Source organism: Giraffa tippelskirchi, chromosome 7 (genome assembly GCF_054371585.1).
Source record: "Giraffa tippelskirchi isolate mGirTip1 chromosome 7, T2T-mGirTip1v1.2.pri, whole genome shotgun sequence".
In the NCBI taxonomy this organism is placed as follows: domain Eukaryota; kingdom Metazoa; phylum Chordata; class Mammalia; order Artiodactyla; family Giraffidae; genus Giraffa; species Giraffa tippelskirchi.
The window spans coordinates 100,458,094-100,482,700 of record NC_137281.1 but is presented as its reverse complement, the minus strand read 5'-3'; the positions used below and the strand labels follow the sequence as shown (position 1 = coordinate 100,482,700).

Below are 24,607 nucleotides of genomic sequence, written 5' to 3'. Positions count from 1 at the left end.
TCTTTTGTGGATCATGCTTTTTGTATAATACCTAAGACCTCTGCCTAATTCAAGGTCATCAAGATTTTCTGATGTTGTTGTCTAGAAGTTTTATGGTCTTAGATTTTACATTTAGGGCTATATTATATCTTGAGTAATTTTATTTTTTGATTTTTCATTCTTGTTTGTGGCAACTTCTGAGCTCCTCACATGCCAAACTGGTAATTACAAATTCTTGCCTTTTCATTTTGTTCAAGTTTTTGTTGTTGTTGTTGTGTGTATTTTGTTTTTGTGGCTATAATAAAGTTTAAAATTTCTAAGTAATCAAGTCCATCTTTTTCCTTACAGCTTCTTCAGTTTCTACCACAGTAATACAATTAAAAATATTCTATACTTTCTCTTATTTTTATTTTTTTTGTGTGTTTAATTTTTATTTACCTGGAATTAATTTTTTAAATTATTTATTTTTAATTTTTGGCTGCAATTGATTTTCATTGCTGTGCATGGGGTTTCTCTAGCTGCAGCAAGCCGGGGCTGCTCTTTGTTGTGGTGTGTGAGCTTCTCACTGTGGTGGCTTCTCTTCTTGTGGAGCACAGGCTCTAGGGGCATGGGTTTCTGTTGTTATGGCTCATTGGCTTAGTAATTGTGGCTCATGGGTTCTAGAGCGCAGGCTCAGTAGTTATGGTGTATGGGCTTAGTTGCTCCACGGCATGTGGGATCTTCCTGGACCAGGGATCAAACCTGTGTCCCCTGCATTGGCAGGTGGACTCTTATTCACTGTACCACCAGGGAAGTCCTGGAATTCATTTTTGCTAATGTTCTGAGGTTAAGACCTAGCTTATATTTTTACCCCTAGGTGGATAATCTAATTTTCCTAACACAAATATAAATAAAAATGATAGAAGTATAAACTAGTACACAACCTCTATGGAAGGCAATTTGGAAACATCTATCAAAATAACAGATGTACAAACCATTTGATCAGAAATTATACTTCTGTGACTCTAGTCTATGGATATATTTGCCTGTATGCAAAATGACACACATACAAGGTTACTCATGAAGTAAGTAGTTGTAAAACAAGATCAGAAATGACTGTAAAGTCCACTAGTAGGGATTTACTAAATGAATCATAGTGTAACCATATAATAGAAATTATGTAGCTGCTTTAAAGAAGTTACAAACTAACACATTGCTAAAGAAAAAAAAGGGAGGTGCAGAGTAACATGTATCATTTGCGTCAGGAAAGGAGAAGACAAAGAATACATTAGTTTTACTGTATAGGCATAAATTATCTCTAGGAGGATACACAGAAAACTGGAAACATTGATTACTTTCAAACATGGAACTAGGTAGCTCAAAGGACAAATGGTGAGGGAGACTTTACTGGGCTTTACTGGGCTTTATTAAAAAGCCCAACTTAGAAATCACTCCTAAAACAAAATAATAGGAGTTTATTAAGAGGAAAAATGCTTTAAAATTAATATTTTTAATATAAATAACAAAATATAAATAGCAGACACACAGGGATTTGTTATGCTGTTAGTATTTTCAGTCAAAAAAAGTAAACTGAATTAAATTCATAAGGTACTAACAATAGGGGTGGCAGGATGATGGGTATTTTAATTTTTTCTTCTTTTCGATATTTTCTATTTAGCCTATAATGAACACATTTCTGTGATAAAATAAAAATTTAAATAATAAACTTTAAAAACAGAAATTAGCTGAGACCCAGGAAAAAATCACTATGTTGAATGGTTTCTGAAGCTCATGTAAGATGTTCATTATTTGAATAAAAATAGAACTACAGACTGGAGGATTTAAAAACAATATTGGTAAAAATGGATGAAAAATCTCCTTCTACAACTATCTTCCAATTCATGTGTCCCACACACAAATAGCTCTGATCAAGTGGTTGGTTCCAGAAAATTCCTAGACAACTATTCAAGTCTAAGGTAATTCATGTTATTGTAAGGGGGATAAAGTGAAATTCTGAAGACATGTTAGTTCACATTAACATCTATCAACTTAACAGGGTCGTTTTTTAGAAGGTGTGGGGTAGAGAATGTCGTCAGTCAAAAATATAGGATGTGTGTGGGGACTACCCTGGTGGTCCAGTGGTTAAGAATCCTCCTGCCAATGCAGAGGACACAGGTTCGATCCCTGGTCCAGGAAGATCCCACATGCCACAGAGCAATTAAGCCCACGGGCCACAGCTACTGAGCCCATGCCCTAGAGCCTGAACTCTGCAACAAGAGAAGCCACCACTGTGAGAAACCCTTGCACTGCAAGGAAGAGTAGCCCCACTTTCTGCAACTAGAGAAAAAAAAAAAAAATATATAGGATGTGTTAAGAGTATCACCTTTGCAAATGTCTGGGAATAACTTTTGTCATCAAGCCTGCATTAATCTGTACAGGTGAAAAGATGAAATTTCTCAGAACAATATTCCAATAAATAAAGCAAATCAATTTTCTATGGAGACATAGTCACCATCAGATATTAAGTTCTGTATGTATTAAGTAATGTGCAAAAATACCTTTGCTTGGGAGGAATCTGCAGCTGCTCAAAGTACAATTGGCCCAGGGAGTTTATGCTCATTACAACCTCTTCTTCAGATACCAAGTCGACCTTGAATGGGTTTGCCGTGATGTGACACTTCAGATCTCCTTTTCCACTTGCCAACACCAGACTGTCTGTATCCCCTGGGGAAGAAGTCAGCCTGGAAAACAAGGCAGGGAGAGAAAAATAAATTGTTCTAAGTTTATGTGGCTCAGTGCAAGTCCCAGTTCAAATTAGTAAATCAATATTCATATGATATAGCATGACAAAGCAGTGGAAAGCTGTAATTCAGAGTGTGAGCTTTGGTGTCAGAAAGCCTGGATTGAACATAGCTCATGCACTAGGTGTGTAACTTTAGACAGGTTAATCTTTTCCAGTTCTTAGTTTCCTCATCTGTAAAGTGGAAATGATAAAAGCGAGAACAAACATAGCTTTTTGAGGATTCAACGAGACCACACATGTAAATGAGATCACACGGTGCCTGGCACATAGTAAGTGCTCAGTAAATGTTGGCTATCATCACCATTATTATTACCTTGATCTGGACAGTCTAGGAAAACAGTTTGGTGCATAGAATTTAAACATTTTTCTTTTCCTTCTCTCTTTCTAACCATACATACAGAAACTGAGGAAATAACACAGATTGGGTTATTATCCACTCAGTCCACAGTGAGATGGAAAGGTCAAACTTTTATCTATTTATCACCCGACTTCCATCAGCCCCCAACTGACAGGTAGACTTTGGGATATTTTAGATCCCCCAGGAGTTACATAAGCTCAGAGGCAGCACTTAAAACCCTAGGTCTAGATATTTCTTTTTCTGGTGCATAGTTACCCTGGTAAATGGTCACAGGCCTCTTTAGGGAGGATTAGAAGGGACAGGTTATAATCTTATTATATCCTTGAAAAATCTTCCTCCATGGATTCTAGGCCTTCTCCTCAAGTAAGATGCTTGGGTTCTGGAAACTAATTCCATTGATTGAGAGATTGTGTCTCACTGTTTATCAAATCTAAATAGAATTCTTTTGATTAGTCTGTCAAGTAGGACTTTAGCCCATCTATTTGAGTCTAATGGACTCTTTGATATATTGTTCACTGCCCTGAGGGTTGAGCCATTCTGAGTACCACACAGGCCCTGCTCCACTTTAAGGAAACACGTCCACCTTGTCTCCAACAACTAAATGCTGCTACTTTGACTTTGCTACTTAGAGTCTCATCATCTCCACTGAAACCAGGGAGCCTGTTTTAATGGTACCATTTCCACCATCGCCTCTAGCTCAGAAAAGACGTTCACTCACTGTAATGTTTTCCAAGTGTTCCCTCACCAATATATTTCTCAGTGAAGGTAGTGTCTTTTGGGTTCTTTGGAGAACAGAGTTAGGGGCTAGATGAGCTGGCTGCATATGACATACCCACTTCAACATTTCTATTTCCCTAAGTCTATGAATCATTTCTTCTACACCATGCCAAGGAATTTCTGGTATCTCAGCTTCATTCAGCAGAGTCCACAGCCGACTCTATAGATTATACTTAGCCAATCAAGCAAATAATTAGAACCTCTTTCAGCTGTCCTAGATAGCATATCAAATCTGAATTCTCTGATTTATGTCAGTAAATTTAGCAGTAAATTTATGTTAGTAAATTCCAGTCTAGGAGTCCTTCAGAAACCATTACCATGCCTATTTCCCAGGTTTTTGCCAATACAAAATCTTCTAATTTTTTAGGTACCTCCTGGGTTTGACTGTAATTGGCTCCCTGGGCATGTTGGAGTCTGACTCTGACAGTGGATCTGGAGGCAGTGAAAGGCGGCAGGAGAGAAGCACAGGGAGCACTGGAATCCCCTGGCATAGTATATTTCAGGTGAGGTCAACATGGAGTGTCCCAGCAAGTAATGCCAGCCTCATCAGAGGAGAGGGCGAGTCTTTAGCTAAACTGGGAGGCTCAGTGGAATTCCGAGGTTTAGGTACTCAGAGTTATCCAAATCTTTCCAAATGTTGCTATTCAATTTTGAGGAGTCCTATCATTTCACAGTCGATGCCCTAAATTCATAGACCTGATAAAGCTCTGAATTCAACTTACACTTCAATTCAGAAGACCATAGAATCTAACCCTGTATCTGACTTTCAGCTACAAGGACTCTGTAGATATAAGGACTCTATAGATATAAGAGATGTATAAGATGGTCATAAAAACCTGTTAAGTTTCTGACAATATCTTGAGCTAAGAATTTAAAGGCCTGAAACTACTGTTTTCTTTAAGTTCTTCAGTGCAATTAGTAACAACCAGGCCACCTCAGCATTTTGAATTTCGTATGACAATCAGGCTATGTTGTGGCCCCACCACTTGGTCTGCCAGAGCCACACTTTCAATAGGCACTCAATTTCAGGTGACCACAAGTAGTAATTTAAGTGGCTTTGCTAGAAAATGCTGTGGTTTATTGCTAGTTACACTAGTTTGCTAGAGCTGCTACCGCAGACTGGGTGGCTTAAACACAAGAAATTTATTTTCTCACAATTCTGGAGGCTAGAAGTCCTAGATCAAAGTGTCAGCAGGTTTGGTTTCTTCTGAGGCCTTTCTTCTTGGCTTGCAGATGGCCATTCTCTTGCTGTGTCTTCACAAGGCCATCCTTCTGTGTTATCTGTATCCTAATCATCTCCTCTTATAGAACATTAGTCACATTGGATCAGAGACCACCCTAATGACCCTATTGTAACTTAATCACCTGTTCAAAGGCCCTATCTCTGAACAGTCACATTCTGAGGTATAAAGACTTAGGGTTTCAACATATGAGTCTGGGGGGAGGGTAGTGTTCAGCCCCAAACACTAATATCGCATTGTCTAATGAAAACCTCACTACCTTCAGATCCAACTAGATCAGCTAATTAAGCTCATATTTCGATCCTTGAGGATCTATTGCTTATATTCACTTTTGACACCAACAATTATGTCAATTAAGATTCAACTGTAGATAACGGAAACAATTCTGGCCATTTTAAGCAGAAAGGAAATGACTTAATATGGGGGGATTATGAGCTTACAACATCATGGAAGTTTTGAGGTAGCTGGTTCCTGGCTGAGTGCCCAGTGATGGCCCCTAGGACAATACCACACCACTGAAGACCAACAGAACTTCTCTCTCAGCTAGAAGCAGGAAGTTGGGTAAACAGAAGTCAATGTGGCAATGGCTGGACTCCAGGATCATGCCATCTGAGATGCAATCCAGAGATCAAGAAACCACTGCCCTAACTAGTGGCTCTAGAGTCATTCTATAGCTGCCAATGCATACCAGCAAAATGGGAAACTCAGTTCTGAAATCAAGATAACTCGATGGAACCTAAAATACACCAGAAACTAGCTACATGCGAGTCTGGGAAATGGAGAAATGCAGTTTTTAGCTTTCTAGTTACTACAGCAGCCAAAAGCCCTCTAGAAAGAGGTTGAAATAGAAGCAAAACTAAAACAAATATATATATATATAAATATATAAATATATATATATAAATATAAATATATATAATATATATATTGTATATAATGTATACATAATATATTTACTATACAAAGCTAATATCACTCTGACTCCAAAACCTGAGCAAAGATACCACAGAAAAAGAAAACTACAGACCAATTTTACTTATGAACACAGATGTAAAAATGTTGAAGATCTACTAGTAAAATGAATTGTCCAGGAGAGTAAAAACTAATGTGATCAAGAAGAAACACACACATACACACCCTCATTTGCCAAACTGCAAAGCTTTGAGAATAGTTTCTTTTTTTAATTTATTTATTTTAATTGGAGGATAATTACTTTACAATATTGTGGTGGTTTTTGCCATTCATCTACATGAATCAGCCATGGGTGCGCATGTGTCTCCTAAGTTCGTGGCATATAGTAGTGGCTCAGGGATATATTTTAAGTTTGTGATAGTTTACCATAGCTAGATTAATTTACCCTTATAATTTATTATTTATTATTTACCCTTATATTATATTATTATATTATATTATAAGGGCAATTTATATTATAAGGGTAATTTATTATTACCCTTATAATTTATTCATTAGATTTTCATGGAAAAATAATCCACATAAAAATAATCCATATGATAATGAGGTAGTGAAAATTAAAGCATCTGGCATAATGTCATATTCCCTTAGTGAAATGATACAAAGAAAATAACAAACCCATAGACAGAACCAAGTTAAAATATCAAGGGAAAATGTGCTGAGAACTGAGGCAGATTCTGCAGGTACATGAAAACCCTTTTAATCCCCAAAGACTTTTTTTTCATCTAGAAACTGATTATTAATTTATCTCTGACTCTAAGTCAAATTATATGTTAGACTTCTGAGACCATCATTAATTAAAAGTGAGTCAGTCACTGTATAAATGACTGTAAGCATTGGGAGTTCGCCTAGTACCTTCAATCCCTGGAGCCCTGCTGCTCATCTGACTGAGTCAATTAAATAGCTCTCTTGCTTGCTCCCAGAGTCTGGTTGACAAATTTTTTACTTTGTGGGGAGGAGAGAAGAGATTAGAAGCTCTGCGTCTCTTCATTAATAAGTACTGATGAGTCAAATGGCAGAGGAAGAGAATACAGAATGGATAACGTTAAAATGGATAAATTTATTCCCAAATAACTGAAAACTAACTTTGCAAATGGTTGTATCTTTCAAACACAAAATATGAGACTCATACAAAAGCTGCTACTCAAGGTATGATAGAAGAACATACTGAGGGTGTATTCCAGGTAGCATGTTTCTTGGCTTACCTTACAGTGGTTAGCTTGCTTGTGAGGACATCAGGAACTTCATACCTGGGTTTCAAGGGTATTTCTTCATTGATTTTAAGTCTGAAAATATTTCCCTCTATGCCACAAACTTCAGCCAGGAGTGGAACCTGGGAACACATACATGAGATCAGTTTCAAGAGCTTACCTATGTCAGTTCTACAAATTACAATAATTAGAAAACTATGTTTATATTATTACAGGGCAAGCTAATTGGTGAACAATGGCAATCATGAAGGAAAAGGCTCTCCAGTCTATAAATGTATTTGCCTGGCTCTACCTATAGTAGAAACAAACACCTCCTATGTGTTCTAGGGCTGTGCACGTGCATGCCTGTTTAGTCATGTCCAACTATTTGCTACCCCATGGACTGTAGTCTGCCAGACTCTTCTGTCCATGGGATTTCCCACGCAAGAATACTGGAATGGGTTGCCATGTCCTCCTCCAGGGGATTTTTCTGACTCAGAGATCAAACTATCATCTCCTGCATTGGCAGGTGGATCCTTCACCACTGAGCCACCTGGGAAACCCCATGTATCGTTACTATAATGTCTGTTAAATGAAAAGCTAAGAAGGTAGGCTGCGTGAGGTAATGCAGAACAGGTATGACGTGGTGCAAGTAAGATATAGGAAGCTGGGAGAATATTAAATCAGCATCAATAACCAAAAACAAAGCAAAACAAAATCCCCCAAATGATATTACTGGAATCTTGCTTCTTCAGAGTATAGGAAATAGGGCACTTAAGCAGCTATAGGACACTGAGGAGTGACTAGGTATAAGTGGTAAATAGGCTGTGAATTCTTTTACAGACATTCTTATTATAAAATAGGGTTATGATGCAGTAGTTATCAGTAATTATTTTCCCCAGCTTTATTGAGAAACAATTGACACGTATAAGTTTGTTGTTAAACTCCTTGATTTGTTACTTATAAATTGCAAAACTGATCACCACCATAGCATTAGCTAACATCTGCACCAAGTCACATAATTACCATTTCCTTTTTGTGGTGAAAACATTTAAGATCTACTCTCTTAGCAACTTTCAAGTATATGATAGAGAACTATTAGCTACAATCACTAGGCTGTACATTAAATCTCCAGAAGTTATTCATCATATTATAGTTGGAAGTTTGTACACTTTGACCAATACCTCCCCCTTTCTTCCACCTCCAATCATAGGTAATACTGCTTATATGCTTAATGTTCTTTTGTATATCTAATTTACTTGAAGCGTGTCATCAGGATTCTAAGATTTGAAAATGTGTCCAAATGTAAGACTGAAATCCTATTAGATTATGTATTCTTTCCCAAATTAGACATATATTTCCACTAGTCTCTCAAATTTAATTCAGCTAACATTTATTTGGAATCTAATATTGCAATGTGCTGATTGCTGTGAAAAGGATGGCTAAACTCTTAGGGAGAGTGCAATTTAGAGGAGATGGAACATGTATGTAGTAACTATAAAGTATTTTATGATATGTGCTGAGACAGGACAAGGACAGTGCTGTGCCAGGACAAGGAAGGGGAATATTGATGACTGTAAAGACAGGGGTCTGGGGCATCTCTATGGAGGAAGAAGGACTTGACCAGGGCCTTCAGGAATTAGCAGACTCTGGGTAGGCAAAAATGGGGCAAGAACATCCTAAGCAGAGGGCACACAGGTTGTCTGCCTATGTGTGATTAACAAATATTGAATCCAGTTTATGTACTCAGAGATCCTCCAATTTTTAGTAAAATAACTTTCTTTTAAAAATTTATGTTTAAACCAGAGACTTTTCTGGTATGTTCTGTTCTTGAGGCTACAGCCTAGGAAAGAATCCTAATTATATGAGAAAAAGTAGCAATAACCCTGCTTTCCCCATATGATCTTATGCAAGCAAACACACATATCAGTGTCAAAGCCCCATTTTGTCTTCATTTTAACTTAAGCAAACCAATTTTGCCAATAGGTAACCCTTTTCAAAGTCAATATCCAGGTTCATTCTTATCTCTTATTATTATCAACATATTCCTTATCATCATCAACATAGCTTCATTTCCTTAGACCTTAAATCTGTTTTTACTAGCTTAAAAAAATTAACACTAGTGGACTCTCAGAAGTCCAATAAGTAAAGCTACTTGGGTTGAAGACAGCAGGAAGAAGCTCAGAGCCTCTACCTTTGAGCCCCTCCCCTCCCTGCATTGAGTCCTGAGACACCTCCATGGAAACCTTAGGGCTCTGTGGATGACAGTTTATAAACCACTTCCTTGAGCTTCTTAACTGCCAGTTATTGCCCAATTCTTCCACCAAAATTTGGCCATCAAAAAGTCTGGACGTGAATGTTATATCCTTCTATCTAAAACATTGAGAATTTCTAAATATTCCTGCTCTCTAGGGACTTGTTTGGACATTTATTTTTTATTTTTTTAAAAATAAATTTATTTATTTTAGTTGGGGGCTAATTACTTTACAATATTGTAGTAGTTTTTGCCATACATTGACATGAATCAGCCATGGGTTTACATGTGTTCCCCATCCTGAACCTCCCTCCCACCTCCCTCCCCATCCCATCCCTGGACATTTATTTTAAAATAATATCCAAATAAATTATTGAGTCTCTATTAGTGATTAAAATGATGAAAAAATACATTGTTACAGAAGTTAGATTGCTTAAACTCAGAATTATTTAGTGTTAATACATAGATAACAGCAATAAAAATTGCAGCAAGGTGGATTTATGGAAAATAAGAAACATAAAACTTTTAAACATTTTAAATAAGGTGAGACAGCATGAGTTTTGCTCCCTTAGAAACATTTAAGATACGTAAATCTCTCCTACCAGAGAAAGTGAAATAAATTGTCAGAGAAAGGAATATATTTTGGAAGTTCATTTTAATACTACAAGTCTCTACTTGGTTTTTCACTGAGGCTCACCTCTGTAGTCTGGAGAGTATAAATTCCCATTTCCTATCTTATTTCTCCCATACGCAATAAAAATAAAACCTGGTAGTTTGCAATCTATAAGTCTAGTTTTTATTTCTTTGGTTATAAGAAAAAAAAGTAGACAAGTTGTAAAAAAATCACTGGTAAAAACAGCCTTGTTTGTATATTCAAGCAGCAGATTGATCGTAATTATATTAAATTTTTTTAAAAAAATTTCACCCAGAACTAGTAGAGACTGTGACTGAGTTAACAGAAGAGCCCTAGAACATATTTAAATGGTGGTGGGTATTAACAAGAGAAATTATGACCTCATCAACTACTCCTTGATGGGTAGATCTTGCTTTTCCTCTGGCACTAGGTCTCTCTACTACACTGTAAGGAAAGCTAACGTAAAAGGCCTAGAAGAGTGAGCAAGGACGTTTCCTAGCTATTGGTCAAGACCTCCCAGGATTCAAAGAATGGTTTAAGAGCTCATTAAAATAGCTGTAGGGGACTTATTGCTCCTTTCTCAGTTGCAGCCAATTGGTTTATTGTAAGCACTGATCTTCTATGGAGAACACTGGCAAGTTACACTGGATATTAGCCTGTCTGCAAGGAAAATTAGCCTGTCCGTGTGTGTTTCTGATTGCTTAGATAGATTCCAAACTATTTTGCCTGTTCCTGGCCATTTCTGCAGAAATAATCCTGGATAACAAGTGGCAGTTTTTCTTCATCAGCTAAGGAGGTGGCTGGCTGGGCAAAGTCTCATTTTCAAGAGGCTTAGATGAAGAGGCAAGGGGTAATTTCATGGAGGTGCTCAGATTTCCTTGCATTCTTGGAAAAGCTGCTAGAAGCATTGTCTCTGGTGAAAATTTGCAAAGACTACAAAGCAAACATTTTGACAAATGGTCATTCATGTCATAAAGGAGCAAAAATTAGCAACATAAAGTAGGTCAAAGACATAGGTCGCTATGTCCATAGGTCAAATAGCCTCGCTAGCAGTGCTTTTTGTGTGTGTTTGTTTTAGGTATACTCAGAAGACAACCCACTCCAGTACTCTTGCCTGGAAAATTCCACGGACAGAGGAGCCTGGTAGGCTACAGTCCACTGGGTCACAAATAGACACGACTGAGTGACTTCACTTTCACTTTCAGAAGACAACATAAATTTCCCTTCTCTGATGTCACAAGAGTAGATATTCTCTGTTTCTCAATCCAGGTCAAATTTTGACTGAAAGTAAAAAATCAATAATAGCAGGGAAAAAGGAGTTCTAAAAAAGCAGTCAACACTTTACTGATAACGCCTTTAAGATTTTCTTCTGGAAGCTTCTTTGTCAAATATCTGATTTATATCATAAGAAATAAGATCCTATGTGAAAACTTAGGCATTTGAACCTGCAACCAGCTTTTCTTAAAGATCTAGGTGTCTTGACTTAGAAGCAACACACAGGCGACACTTCAGTTCACTCTGTAACATTATGGTGTCCCAGGGAGAAGGCAATGGCACCCCACTGCAGTACTCTCGCCTGGAAAATCCCATGGACAGAGGAGCCTGGTAGGCTGCAGTCCATGGGGTCGCTAAGAGTCGGACACGACTGAGTGACTTCACTTTCAGTTTCCATTTTTATGCATTGGAGAAGGAAATGGCAACCCACTCCAGTGTTCTTGCCTGGAGAATCCTAGGGACTGGCGAGCCTGGTGGGCTGCTGTCTATGGGGTCACACAAAGTCGGACACGACTGAAGCAACTTAGCAGCAGCAGCAGCAGCAGGAATTTAATGTTTGCTAAGGACTGAATCGTGTCATCTTCCCTCTTCTCCCACCCCCACCTCCCCCCAATCCTGCCCTCCAATTCATATGCTGAAGCCTTAATCCTCAATGTGATGGCATTTGGAGATGAAGTCTTGGGAAGTGACTAGGTTTTGATGAAGTCATGAGGGTGAAGTCATGATGGGATTACTGCCTTTATACGAGAGACCAGAGAATAAGCTCTCTCTCCACCAGCCATGGAATTAAAAGACGCTTGTTCCTTCGAAGAAAAACTTTGACAAACCTAGACAGCGTATGAAAAAGCAGAGATATCACTTTTCCGACAAAGGTCTGTATAGTCAAAGCTATGGCTTCTCCAGTAGTTATGTACGGATGTGAGAGTTGGACCATAAAGAAGGCTGAGAGCTGAAGAATTGATGCTTTCTAACTGTGGTGCTGAAGTGAGAATCCCTTGGACAGCAAGGAGATCAAACCAGTCAATCCTAAAGGAAATCATCCCTGAATATTCATTGGAAGGACTGATGTTGAAGCTAAAGAGCCAGTACTTTGGTCACCTGATGAGAAGAGCTATCTCACTGGAAAAGATCCTGATTCTGGGAAAGATTGAGGGCAGGAGGAGAAGGAGGCAACAGAGGATGAGATGGTTGGATGGCATCACTGACTCAATGGACATGAGTTTGAACAAACTCTGGGAGATAGAGAAGGACAGGGAAGCTCGGCGTGCTGCAGTTCATGGGGGTGCAAAGAGTCGGACATGACTAAGCAACTGAATGACAACAATCGCCACCATGTGAATATACAGTTGATCCTGCAACAGAGATTTGAACTGTATGAGTCTGCTTATGGATTTTTTTCAATAATAAATACTACAGGGACTTCCCTGGCAGTCCAGTGGTTAAAACTTCATGCTACCACAGCAGGGGGTGCAGGTTCAGTCCCTGGTCAGGTAACTAAGACCCCACAGCCCACATGCCAAGTGGGGAGGCCAACAACAACAAAACTATAGTACCATATGGTCGTTGATTGGTTAAACATGCAGATACAAATTATGTATACTAAGGGCCAACTGTGAAGTTATACTCAGATTTTTCACTGCATGGGGATGTTGGCACCACTAAGCCCTATATATATGTTCAAGGGTCAACTGTACAGAAAGGAGGTGGCAGTCTACCACCCAGGGAGTGGAACCTTGATCTTGGGCTTCCTAGACTCCGGAACTGTGAGAAAAAAATGTCTGTTGACACACCCAGTGTTATGACAGTGTGAGCTGAAAAAGGTTGAATGAACTTTGGTTCTGTCTTCTGGTTGCTTATAAAGAGGCAGGCTAGGGGAAGGGAATTGGGAAGAAAATTTTCAAAAATTAACAACAGACATTGACAACAAAGTTATTGCTTTAAGAGTTTTAATGGGGTGGGGTAGTCAGGCACTAAGAGTGCTGGGTTTGCCTCATCAGTGAAATCTGAGAACTACAGCTGTGAGCTGAATATGATGCTCCTAGATTTGGGGCTCTGTCTCTCTGAATCTGAAATATAAAGCTATCATTTTGAACAAGTGGATGTACACAGCTTTTTAAAAAACCTCCCGACTACACCCATACCCTATCCTAATTGAAATCTCCCGTGAAACACCCATCTCGTCCCAGAAACAAACAATAGTGGTGGCTCCCTGACTATGCAGTGAGCAGGATACAAGCTTCAGACAACTTTAGAAATTACTATCTGAATCTTTGTTGTCCCTAACAAACAGAGAGGGTACAAAACCTTAAGTTCCTATTAGTCCTCTCAATTCTAAGTGACAAGGAGGACATTAAAAATACATTAAAATGAAGTTCAGCTCAGAATTTGAGGGTGATCTCCCCAAACATACACTTGCATGCATTTGCCTGAGATCAGAGTATGTGGATTTCCTGCACAGCCCTGTTAATTCCAATAACGGAACGTGAAGTCTGTTCCACAGGGTCCTCAAAGTTCTTAGTCTTGGGAGCTGTGCTGCTGACATCCCAGATCACTTGCCCTTGCTTGTCCGACTCCTCAGCTCCCTTCTGAGTCATGTGCTGTCTTGTGCTAAGCTCCCATGGGTCTTCCTGGACTACGGCTTCTTTTCCTTTGAAGGCATACAGATCTGGTGGGCTCTGGTTCTAGCACCTGACCTGAATGGCACTGTCCCTCATGTTCAGGATCCAAAGAGAGGTGTGTACCAAAAAACTCACCGATAGTCTTCTAATAAGCCGTGTAAGAGGGTCCACCACTCCCTTCATTGGTATGGAGCTGCATTGAGAAGCTGCACTTTGGCTCACACTGGTATCCCGAGTGCCTTAATACACTCTGCCTCCGCATGTGTCATCTAGACAGTGGATTGTTAAGGTGCTCAGTAGCCTGAACCTCCCCAAGAATGGAAAGGGATTCCTGCCCTGACCACAGGACAGCTGCAGCTCTCTGGGGCTAGACACATTGGAGACAAGAAGGAAAAAGAGCAAGTGACAGGGAAAATGCGAAAGGAAGTGACCTGGCTGCTGGCAATAGGGCTACTGATTCCTGGAGGGTCTCTGGTGGAGTCCTTGCATTTCCTGGATCCAGCTGCTTCTGCTGATGCTGAATACAGGGTCCTGGCTGGGTACTGGCTATTAAACCACATGCAAATGGTGGTTGGTTCTCTAGGAAATAAATTAATGCTATCCCATGTTTTCCCATGAATAGCTTTCAAACTTGGCTACAAAAGGATGCCAAGTTTGGGAGCCTTGGATCAGTAGTCAAGGAACTATGACTTTGAGGGTACCATGAGCTGTAAACTCAAAGGTCTCACAGATGCCAAGTGGGGTAGGGGGAAATTCCTCTAGAAGGAGATGAGTGGTATAAGAAGCAGCACTAGGTTTTGGAGAAAGGCTAATCATCCCATCAGTGTAGTTAGGAGAAATGAACAAAGTGTGCTGCTACCACAAATGCATCCTTACATAACCAGAAGTTGGGAACAGGAGGTGGTGACAGAGAACATAGAACTGTTGATATGATTCTAGCCCCTGTTTTGAATTCAGGCAAGAAAGTTATGTCAGAAGATTCTACATCTTTGAAATGACTAAAATCTTTACAACTTCATATGGAAGGTAGTCTTCCTCACTGTGCCACTGCTCCTCCTGCCCCTGGCGGCTCAGACAGTAAAGGATCTGCCTGCAATGCAGGAGACCTGGGTTCAATTCCTGGGTCAGGAAAATCCCCTGGAGAAAGGAATGGCAACCCACTCCAGTATTCTTGCCTGGAGAATCCTATGCACAGAGGAGTCTGGTAGGCTATAGTCCATGGAGACACAAAGAGTTGGGCACGACTGAGCGACTAACACTTTCACTTCACTTCACTGGCTAAGTTAAGTGTAAGTAAGTGTTAGTCGCTCAGTCGTGCCCGATTCTTTGCGACCCCATGGACTGCAGCCCACCAGGCTCCTGTGTCCATGAGGTTTTCCAGGCAAGGATACTGGAGTGGGTTGCCATTTCCTTCTCCAGGGGATCTTCCCGATCCAGGGATCGAACCTGGGTCTCCTGTACTGCAGGCAGATTATTTACCAACTGAGCCACAAGGGAAGGGTAAGTTAAAGGCCTTACAAATGTTACAGAGAATGCCGTAATGTTGTGAGGCAGTTTTGGTTCTGTCTTCTCTGAGGAGATTCCTTGGTGTGACACAGCACAACAAGGAGGTTGCTCACAATGTTGCAGTGAAAGTGGGGATGTCTTCTCAGTCTGCACCATAGAACTGGGATTTGTTAGTGAGCTGATGGAGTTACTATCTAAGCTGTCATGGCACCGAGACTGCATGTCTTTACCTATGTTCTTCAGTGAATTACCAATTAAACCAGATTGGTCTGGGAGGCCTTAGAAGCTTAGGATACCTTTAGAAGATGGGGAAAGATCTGAAGTGAGGGTCAAGTTGGAAGCATCAGCTACTTGTGCATAACCACACTTCTGAGCTCAGCCCACAGCACTTCCTCTGTGACTGGCGCATGGGAAGTAGTGTGAAAACCCGACAGATGAGAAAAAGCACTTAGGACACTGTTCTAATGTTTCAGTATGTAAAAACTATGGTGATTTGTGAGTGAAGCAGCTTGGGTAAGGGAACATTTGAGACTTATTCAACAGCAGAGACCATTGTTTGTCTTGCCCACTCACATTTTGACATTTGGACATTCACTGAATCTGGACCTTGCTTAAGTATAAATTGTGTTAACAGTGATAGAAAGAGCACAGGTACTTGACAGAGTCTATAGTCACAGATGAAAATTCTGGTTACTAGCTATGACTCTGGGCAGGTGGCTTTTTAGATTTCAATTGCCTTATCTAAAAATTGGGGACAATACAATGTACCTCTTAGATATTTTCTAAAGATTAATTAAAAGGAAATAATATTTGTAAAACATCTAAGAAAGCATCTGATACAAGGCACCCTATATGTTGACAGTCATATTACTTTTAAAGTAACATTGTGTAGATAGTAAAGAGATAGCATGACTTCTCTCACAAAGTTTATTTTTGAAGCAAACATAGTTTAACTAGGCTTTGTAGAAATTCACTTCACTCAACCCAAATAAATATAGAAACAAAGAATTCTCTGTAGAAAATATTTTTTCTCACCTTTGCTGGTTCGTTGATTATTTGGAACCTGGCACTATCTTTGCCTGTTGTGACTGAGTCCAGTAATGCCCGATAGGTAGACTTCTTGGAGAGCAGCTGTTTCTGACGCCTGCAGATAGGAAGTATATAGATACCTGAGAATGATTTGTGACTCAGCCTCCAAAAGACTATATTCCCATGTGGAAGTGATTAAAATTCACTTCAATAATAAGTGAACTGGGCACAGGCAATGTATTAGTACTTCAATAAAGCACTAACAGAAATACTTTAGAGAGCTAATAAAATTAATGAGTGATAATACAATTAACAAAATAAGAGTGCTAGTAAAATTGTTCACCATAACACTGCTCAAGGATGGTATTTTGTCCCCTTTATTGAGAAGGTGGGGCAGTTTTGTTTTTTTTTGGTGGGATCTTAGTTGCCAAACCAGGAATTGAACCAGTGTCCTCTGCTTTGGGAACATGAAGTCTTAACCACTGGCCCACCAGGGAAATCCCAAGGGGCAGTTTTCATAGGTGACATTTGTTAGCTTATTGACTTCTCTTCCTCTTTACATGAAATGTACACGTTAATAGAAACTTATTAATAAATTCCAGTGGAAATCCAATATAATCTAGTGGTTTGACAAGGTGACCAGAAGTTCACTATAGAATTCCTTCTAAGGTACCTGTTCAGAGTTAAAATGATATGATTTTTCTACCTCTAGAGTAGTGTGAATAAACTGGAGAGTTGTATGATACAATGTTTGGTGACTTCAGTTTTAGAACCACATAGGGGTAGACACTCAAAAGAAAAAAAAGATTTTAAAGAAATATTTGTTGAGGCTCTGGGGAAACAGGCAATCATATTTTGGTGATGGGAGCACAAAATGACACAATCTCTATGGAGGGATACCTAGTAATAGTTAAAATTTCCAATACATTTATTCTTTGACCTAGTAGTCCCACTTCTGGAAATTCATCCTATAAATAGACCTGCATGTGTAGGAAATGACATACACATAGCTTTCTTTTTTTTTTTTTTTTTGGCCACACCATACCATGTGGCATGTAGGATCACCTGAGCAGGGATTGAATCCATGCCTCCTGCATTGGGAGCACAGAGTCTTAACTGTTGGACTACCAGGGAAGTCCTGATATATGTATAGCTTTTCACTGTGGCAGTGACATTATAGCAAAAGACTGAAAACAACCCAAAGTCTAGCAAGAGGAAAGAGACTGAATAAATTATAATATAATTTACCCAGTGGAATACTATACAGCTGAGAAAAGGACAACCTCCATGTATTCTTGCAGAGCTCTTCAGAATAAATTATTAAGCAGGGAAAAAAAAAGAAGTAGGAGACACGGGTTTGATCCCTGGGTCAGGAAGAGCCCCTGGAGTATGAAATGGCAACCCACTCTAGTATTCTTGCCTGGAAAATTCCACAGACAGAAAAGCCTGGTTAACAAAAGGATGGTTTTGTTAACCATCCTGCAAGTATTTCACCAAAAGCCAGTTCACGGGGTCTCAAAGAGTCAGACACAACTGAGTGACTGATCATACATGCATAGATAGAAAGCTATATGGTATAAGAATAGTTGTGATATAAGAATATATGCATCCACTAAAAGAAATACTGGAAAGAGAAATAAAAAAAAAAATAAATCTGGTTACTTACAAGGAAGGTGTGGAGTGGCATGGAAGGGGACAGGAATGAGAGTAACTCTTCAATGTGTTTCTTTTTATATTATTTGATTTTTGAACCATGTAAAAGTATTATTTCTTCAAAGATTCAAAAATTTAATATTAGTTTAAAAGCACTGATTTTAAAAATAAAATAGTGGATTTATTAACATAGTAATTTTAATTATAATATATAACTATACAATATAATTAATAGTAACATATTAATTATAAAATAATACAGGGGTAAGTTAAAGTTGTAAAAGTCAATGTCTCCTGTCAACAAACTCTTTGATCACTGAATTTCCTAACTGACTCTTTCCTCAGAAAGTCTATCAGTTCTCAAAAATTTAATAAACATCAGTTTCGAAATATTTTCAGAACTGTTTTGCCTAGGTCATACACTTTCTCTCCTTACCTGTAGAAAGCAATCTTGCTGCAGTCTTTGAAAATGTTTTTATCCACAGCTTCATCTTCAACACTAAATAAAAAGACATTTTAAGAAATGTGTTTTACACTGGGTGTGTGAATCCAATTTTTGTACCTTCTCTAACTATAATATAAACATGGGACGTAAATCACTGTGATACCAAATTGTGTCAAAGCCATAACATAACACGATAATGTGTTTGCTGCAGAACAATATTGTTTTGTAAAACGCCCAAGGTAGACAACAAAACATGAAGCTCTGGGATTGCTCTGAAAGCAAAAGAAAAAGAGCACTGTCACTTATGAGAAAGGGTTCTTTAAAAATAATAGCTGAAGGCTATGATTAAAACAATAAAATCTGAAGAAGTAAAAACAAAAATCCTCAGACCAAACCAACAAAAACAACCCACCCACCTGTTTATTCAACAAAGTACTTTCAGAATATTCTTTCTTAGTGTTGGGCTGTGAGGAACATATGAAGGATGGTATTCAAGCTTTCTTTGAGATCCTAACCAACATCATAAATCAATCTGACAAACGCTATAACAGAGGCATGTGTAAGGTGCTAGAATAAGCATACAAACAGATGAAGAAGGAAAATCCTTTGCTTTTTAAGATGATGCTGACAATTTAGGAGCCATTGTTTTCTAAAACTGAGTTTCCAAAAAAGCTGTTTCTGGAAGAGAACCTGATCAAGATGTATATATACTTCAGTATATGTATTTAACATACACCAATTACAACAACTACCAGCTCTAAGTAAAGAAATAAAGCCACATTGATTTTCATGCAGACACATAATGAACACATCTGTAATAAGCATGTCCATGATTGTGTAGGAAGCTATGACTGAACACCAATTTCAAAATATTATGAAAATGAGCCCAGACAATACCCTTTGCCATGGTTTATCACAGAAGCAATCAAATCCTTCACTGACTCAATCTTTGTTACCGTTTCTTTTAATCAAGTGTGTAAAGATTAGAGAAATTTGCAGTCTCTCTTCAGTTTTGAAGAATGAACTCTGCAATGATATAGGAAGAGGTGTATTTAGCTGAACTCAGAAAGCAGCATGTTTGAAATTCATGTATTAAGAGTTCCGATGACAGTTTTGTTAACCATCCTGCAAGTATTTCATAAGGGGCTATTAATATCAATTAATTCCCTGGGGAATTGAGAAGGCTAGAAATTAAGTACACAAACATAAAACACGCAAATAAAATGTGCAATCAATCAAATCTTCAAATCCAGAATGCTGTTTTCAGGTACTATCTCTCCCCTGCCTCCGTGGACCCTGGAGTCAGTCCCTGCTGGACCACTGGACCTTTACCTGATTTCCTCTTTCTCAGCTGATTCCATGGCTTCCCAGTCACTTCACAGGATCTCAGGTTTCAGGCGGTCTTTTAGACTGTCAGTCTTTCTAAATAACCAGCGCTTCACCACCAAGTTTCTGGGACTTGCAGGTCCTTAAGGAGTGACAAATCGACACTTTCTCCTGGGATTTCTAAACTCCAGCTAGCGTTTCTACAGAGATTTATTTGGCAATTTTTTCTTGGTTATGAGTGGTTGGTGACGAGCTCCCTTCCTTAGGAACCGAAAAAGGTTTTTGCATGGGAGGAGGCGTGTACTCAAAGAGCCCTAGAGGATGAAAATCAAGAGCGTGAGAACCTGGAAGTGGAGCTGGCCTGCGGGACTGTAGCGAGACTTCTGCCTATCTACCTCAGTGAGGGTCACGCCACAGATACTGAAAACTGACCCGCCCTCTCCTGGCTTTTAGTTTTGAGTAGAAGTGCCGGCCGGGTTGTTGCTGGAGGCTGATGTTTTCCTGCCAAACGCTACATCATATTTTTCTGGACTAGAAGGGGCTTTTAAAAGGGGTTATCGACTACACCATCTATTTTAGGAATCGATTATACTCTACCACTGCCAAACTCCAGTGTTTGCTTAAATACTTCTGGAAACCAAGAACTCACTGCTGCTGCTGCTGCTGCTGCTGCTGCTGCTGCTGCTGCTAAGTCGCTTCAGTCGTGTCCGACTCTGTGCGACCCCATAGACCGCAGCCCATCAAGGTTCCCCGTCCCCTGGGATTCTCCAGGCAAGAATGCTCGGAGTGGGTTGCCATTTCCTTCTCCACTACTACACGCTAAATATGCAGCCAGACTTACGGCTTTCCCAGACTTCTGGCCCCAGCGTCTGATTTTGACTCAGAAGGGACGAGGACTGGGGCGAACGGAAGGAGGAGAAAGCCAAACGCCACACTGGGTTCTCCCCTGGCCCCCAAATCCTTTAAGGGCCAGGAGAGAGAAGGGCCGACACTCAGTGGTAGCTTTTGGCGATCATCCTAACAATCCAAGGTGACTAGGGTATGACAGGACGACACATGCGCAGTAGGTCCAAAGCTTCACACTAAGCCGCGACGACTGCATGAGGGAGGGGCCGCTGAGTCGCAAAACAAACAAGCCCCCAGAGGTTGTGAGGACCCGGATGATCCCGCCCCCAGAGCGGAGCCGGAAGAGGGCGGGACGAACCGGAAGAAGGTGAAATGATTTCAGTAGGCTCTCCACGGGTGTGAAGATGGCGGTGGCTGCGTGGCTTCAGGTGGTGCCTGTCATTCTTCTTCTCCTAGGCGCTCGAACGTCCCCATTGTCGCTTTTCAGTGTAGGGCCGGCACCTGTCGCTGCTGCCGAGCGATCCAAGTGGCACATTCCAATACCGTCGGTGAGTGTTCACTTCAGGAGCAACTGAGACTGAAGGAACAAGGGGTGGGGCTACGGCGGCCCAAGGGGTCCATGAAGGTTCCACAAAAGTCCGCTTCCAAAGGGGTGGGATTGCCGGTAGCGTCGGTGTAGCTGCCTAACGGGGACTCACCTCCCTGGAGCGGGAAACCATGCGCTTCTGTGAGTAGACTAGCGGGAATGTCAGGGTCGTTTCCGGAGCTGAGAGTGGCTGTGGATAGGTTTCTTCTTAGCAGAGTCAGAGAACTTTCCATTGACAGACTGGAGACGAGTAAACTTGATGTATAGGTGGAGAATGGTTTCTCTTCAGCTGAAGTTTTGCAGAATCTTGTGACCTCGGGTTGGATGAGAGGTATATGTAAATAGACATCTTCTGTTTTTTTCCTCTGCACTGTTTTGTTAATGGATAGTTCTACTTACGAAGTTGGTTGATTTCGTTTGGAATTTGAAATGGTTAATCTAAGCTTTGCCATGTAATTGGGAAGCCTAGGCATTTAAAATGATGTATTTTAACATGAGAACGTTCAAAACGGAATAAACAGTATGCTAAAATTTCTTATGCTAAGTTAGTCTTTCTTAAGGACAGTTGACTAGATTGGTTGATCCTTTCTGCCTTTCATCACCCTTTTGAAACCCCATTTGAGTAAGAACTGTAGTCCTGTGAGCCGACAAATCAGGTGCTGGCTGGAAGTGCCAAAAAGCATTAGTCTTATTAAAACGACAGTGGTCTTTTTTGTTCTGCTCTGCTCACTGCTCATAGTGCCTAAATCTTATTTCAGCTTTTGATATGGCAGGAATTACAGCTTTTGGTCATTTTGTGAAGATCTTCAGGCTCTCAGTTTTAAGTATTTACATGTTCTTTGTAAAATGGTTGACAGTTAAATCTGTCTGTCTGCTCATAGAATAGTTTATTTGAAGCACTGAAGGGTTATTCTGGACGGTGATTAGTGAGTAAAGGGAATTAACTGATTAAGAAATACCTTCCAGGAAGATTGAAGTTAGGTTAGGATTTCTAGCAGCCTTCCTTCTAGAGTCCTTGCTTCATGGCCTGTGGGGAAAAAAATCATGTCTCTGCACCAAGCAGCAAAATCCTGCAGTTTTTTTATGATTGGATTTTACTAAACGGAAGGATATTGATGCGGGGTGTGTGTGTGTGTGTGTTAAGAAAACTAACTTCAACATTTTATAAATTTATGTTGTTGTATCAGTTATATTCTGCCTTCGGAATTAAAGTGGTTCTTATGCTAATTATCTCTCCTTTATTTTTGCAGGTGAAAAATTATTTTAGTTTTGGGAAGATCCTCTTCAAAAATACCACTATCTTCCTGAAATGTGAGTTTTTGCATTTCATGAAGTTTTTATTCGAGTTTTTGAGTGATCTTTAAACTTTTAAATTACCTATTTTCTACCTCTGATAATTGACACTCAACATAAGTTCTGAAATTGAATAGTTCAGCGCTATCTAGATATAAACATATAGTGTAACTAAGGTCCTTCACTGAATAATCTTCAGAATACTTCCTTCTGTGAACTTAATTTTCTTCTCTTGTTTTTCTGGTGTTTGCAGTATATAGTAGACAAGTTGTTTTGGTCGACTGCATGGGTTTTAATCTGTTCTGAGTCACAGAGGTAGCTGCTGATTTTGCTTTTGTGTGCTTGTTAGAAGTTTATTGGACACATGACCTAGGTTTGTCAGACACTGGCTCTGCACAAATATGTTCAGTAAAGCTTTTGTTTGCAGAAGGAGTATCTTACCACTTGGATCTTTGGAAGAGGAAGCTCAACAATAATTACCAGGAAATAGGGTTTATGTAGAACAAAACCAGTCTGTCCAGTGGGAAAGCCGCTGTATCTGAATCCAGAATACCCCATTGTTTATTAAAGAAAAGCTTCCTTTTATTTCTGAAACTGGCTTTATTTTTAGAGAATGCATGATCATGGGCAGCTCCATTCAAGATCAGGACTAAAAATCCAGATCGTCCTATGTGTGTTCCTATGCATATTTTTCCTTGTGAAAGTGCAAAGTTATGTCATAGTTGGATGATTTTATTCTTTTAATCATTTAGTAAGTAGTTATTGAACACATATTATGTGCCAGGCACTGTTTTAGAAAGGAAGTGATAGAAAAGACTTTTTGTTTTAGTGAGCTTACAGTCTAGTGGGATGGAGGGATCAGGTAGAATTTCCATGAAGAATATACCGTTTCCATGAAAATATGATCTCTTGGCTAATGACTTAAGTTTGATATAAATCAAATCAACTGTGACACGCTGGTCTTTCTTGTGAGGTTTTCTTACTAGAAAAGAAGAGCTTTTAGGGATAGCAGTATTTTGTCTTTTGGAATAGCCTGACAGCCTGTATGCTAGTCTGTCCTTTTATTATGTACGGTTTCTTTTTTACCTGTGTTCTGTTCTAATGGTTTTTATAGTGGTTTTTAGCCAAGCTGCATATTTTGAAATGTTGATATTTCATTGTTTTTAGAGGAGTTGAGGCTTAAAATTGTCTTTCACTTTATTACTTCTGTGTTATACTTAATCTTGTCTCTGATTTTATGCTTTTGTGGGTATGGTATACTATAGATTTCCTTGAAATTGGCAGGACCATTTTCATTGTCTCTTAAAACCATTCATTTAAAGTTCTATGTCTTTTGGGAGTTCCCTGGTGGTCCAGTGTTTAGGACTCTGAGCTTTCACTGCTGAGGGCCAGGGTTGAATCCCTGGTTGGGAAACTAAGATCCCACAAGCCTTGCGGCATGGTCCCCCTAAAATTCTATGTCTTTTAACATAAATAGTAGTATTTTTGCAGGCACATTTCCCTGCAAATCTCCTGTTTAGGGGATTTTTCTTACTGGTTTTTATTTAATTAATTCCTTCTCTGATTCTTCTGTGTAGTTCATAACAAGATTGCAGTATCATTTATAGCATTTCCATAAATTCTATTCAACACATCAGATTTTTTGTGTATTTTAGTTAAGCCTTATGAAACTGTGCCACTTAAAAACTAGTTTGAGAAAACCACTTCAAACAGAGAAAAGGAAAAGGTTGTCATTTTGGGTGTGCCTCTTAAGAACCGAAAGTAGGTTCCTAGATATAGCTGTGTTTACCTTTGTCACATTTGTACAAAGTAGGTATGGTTAGTATGTTTTTTCATTTTCTGC

General features: G+C 39.4%; 2 protein-coding genes across 71 annotated transcripts in view; one reads left to right on the top strand and one right to left on the bottom strand.

Annotated features, from left to right (window-relative positions):
* GANC (glucosidase alpha, neutral C) overlaps positions 1 to 21,472 on the bottom strand; it is a 65,233-nt gene extending 43,761 nt beyond the window's left edge. For 8 of the 21 annotated variants that reach the window (XR_014058943.1, XR_014058947.1, XR_014058942.1 and 5 more), the window contains exons 1-6: positions 20,881 to 21,179; positions 20,046 to 20,353; positions 18,705 to 18,767; positions 16,622 to 16,730; positions 7,315 to 7,442; positions 2,517 to 2,699 (exon numbers count right to left, since the gene is read on the bottom strand). Coding sequence is in view for 7 of the 21 variants with exons in the window: in XM_081507783.1 (XP_081363909.1) it covers positions 2,517 to 2,699; positions 7,315 to 7,442; positions 16,622 to 16,730; positions 18,705 to 18,767; positions 20,046 to 20,074 (512 nt within the window). In the remaining 14 variants the exon portion in view is untranslated. Of the gene's footprint in view, positions 1 to 2,516; positions 2,700 to 7,314; positions 7,443 to 16,621; positions 16,731 to 18,704; positions 18,768 to 20,045; positions 20,354 to 20,688; positions 21,191 to 21,243 lie in introns of those variants that run through there. The other 13 variants (XR_014058944.1, XR_014058948.1, XR_014058952.1 and 10 more) reach the window with 8 other exon arrangements.
* Positions 21,260 to 24,607, top strand: part of TMEM87A (transmembrane protein 87A) — a 37,709-nt gene continuing 34,361 nt past the window's right edge. For all 50 annotated transcript variants that reach the window (XR_014058971.1, XR_014058970.1, XR_014058958.1 and 47 more), the window contains exons 1-2: positions 21,260 to 21,433; positions 22,722 to 22,782. Coding sequence is in view for 31 of the 50 variants with exons in the window: in XM_081507827.1 (XP_081363953.1) it covers positions 21,290 to 21,433; positions 22,722 to 22,782 (205 nt within the window). In the remaining 19 variants the exon portion in view is untranslated. The remainder of the gene's footprint in view (positions 21,434 to 22,721; positions 22,783 to 24,607) is intronic.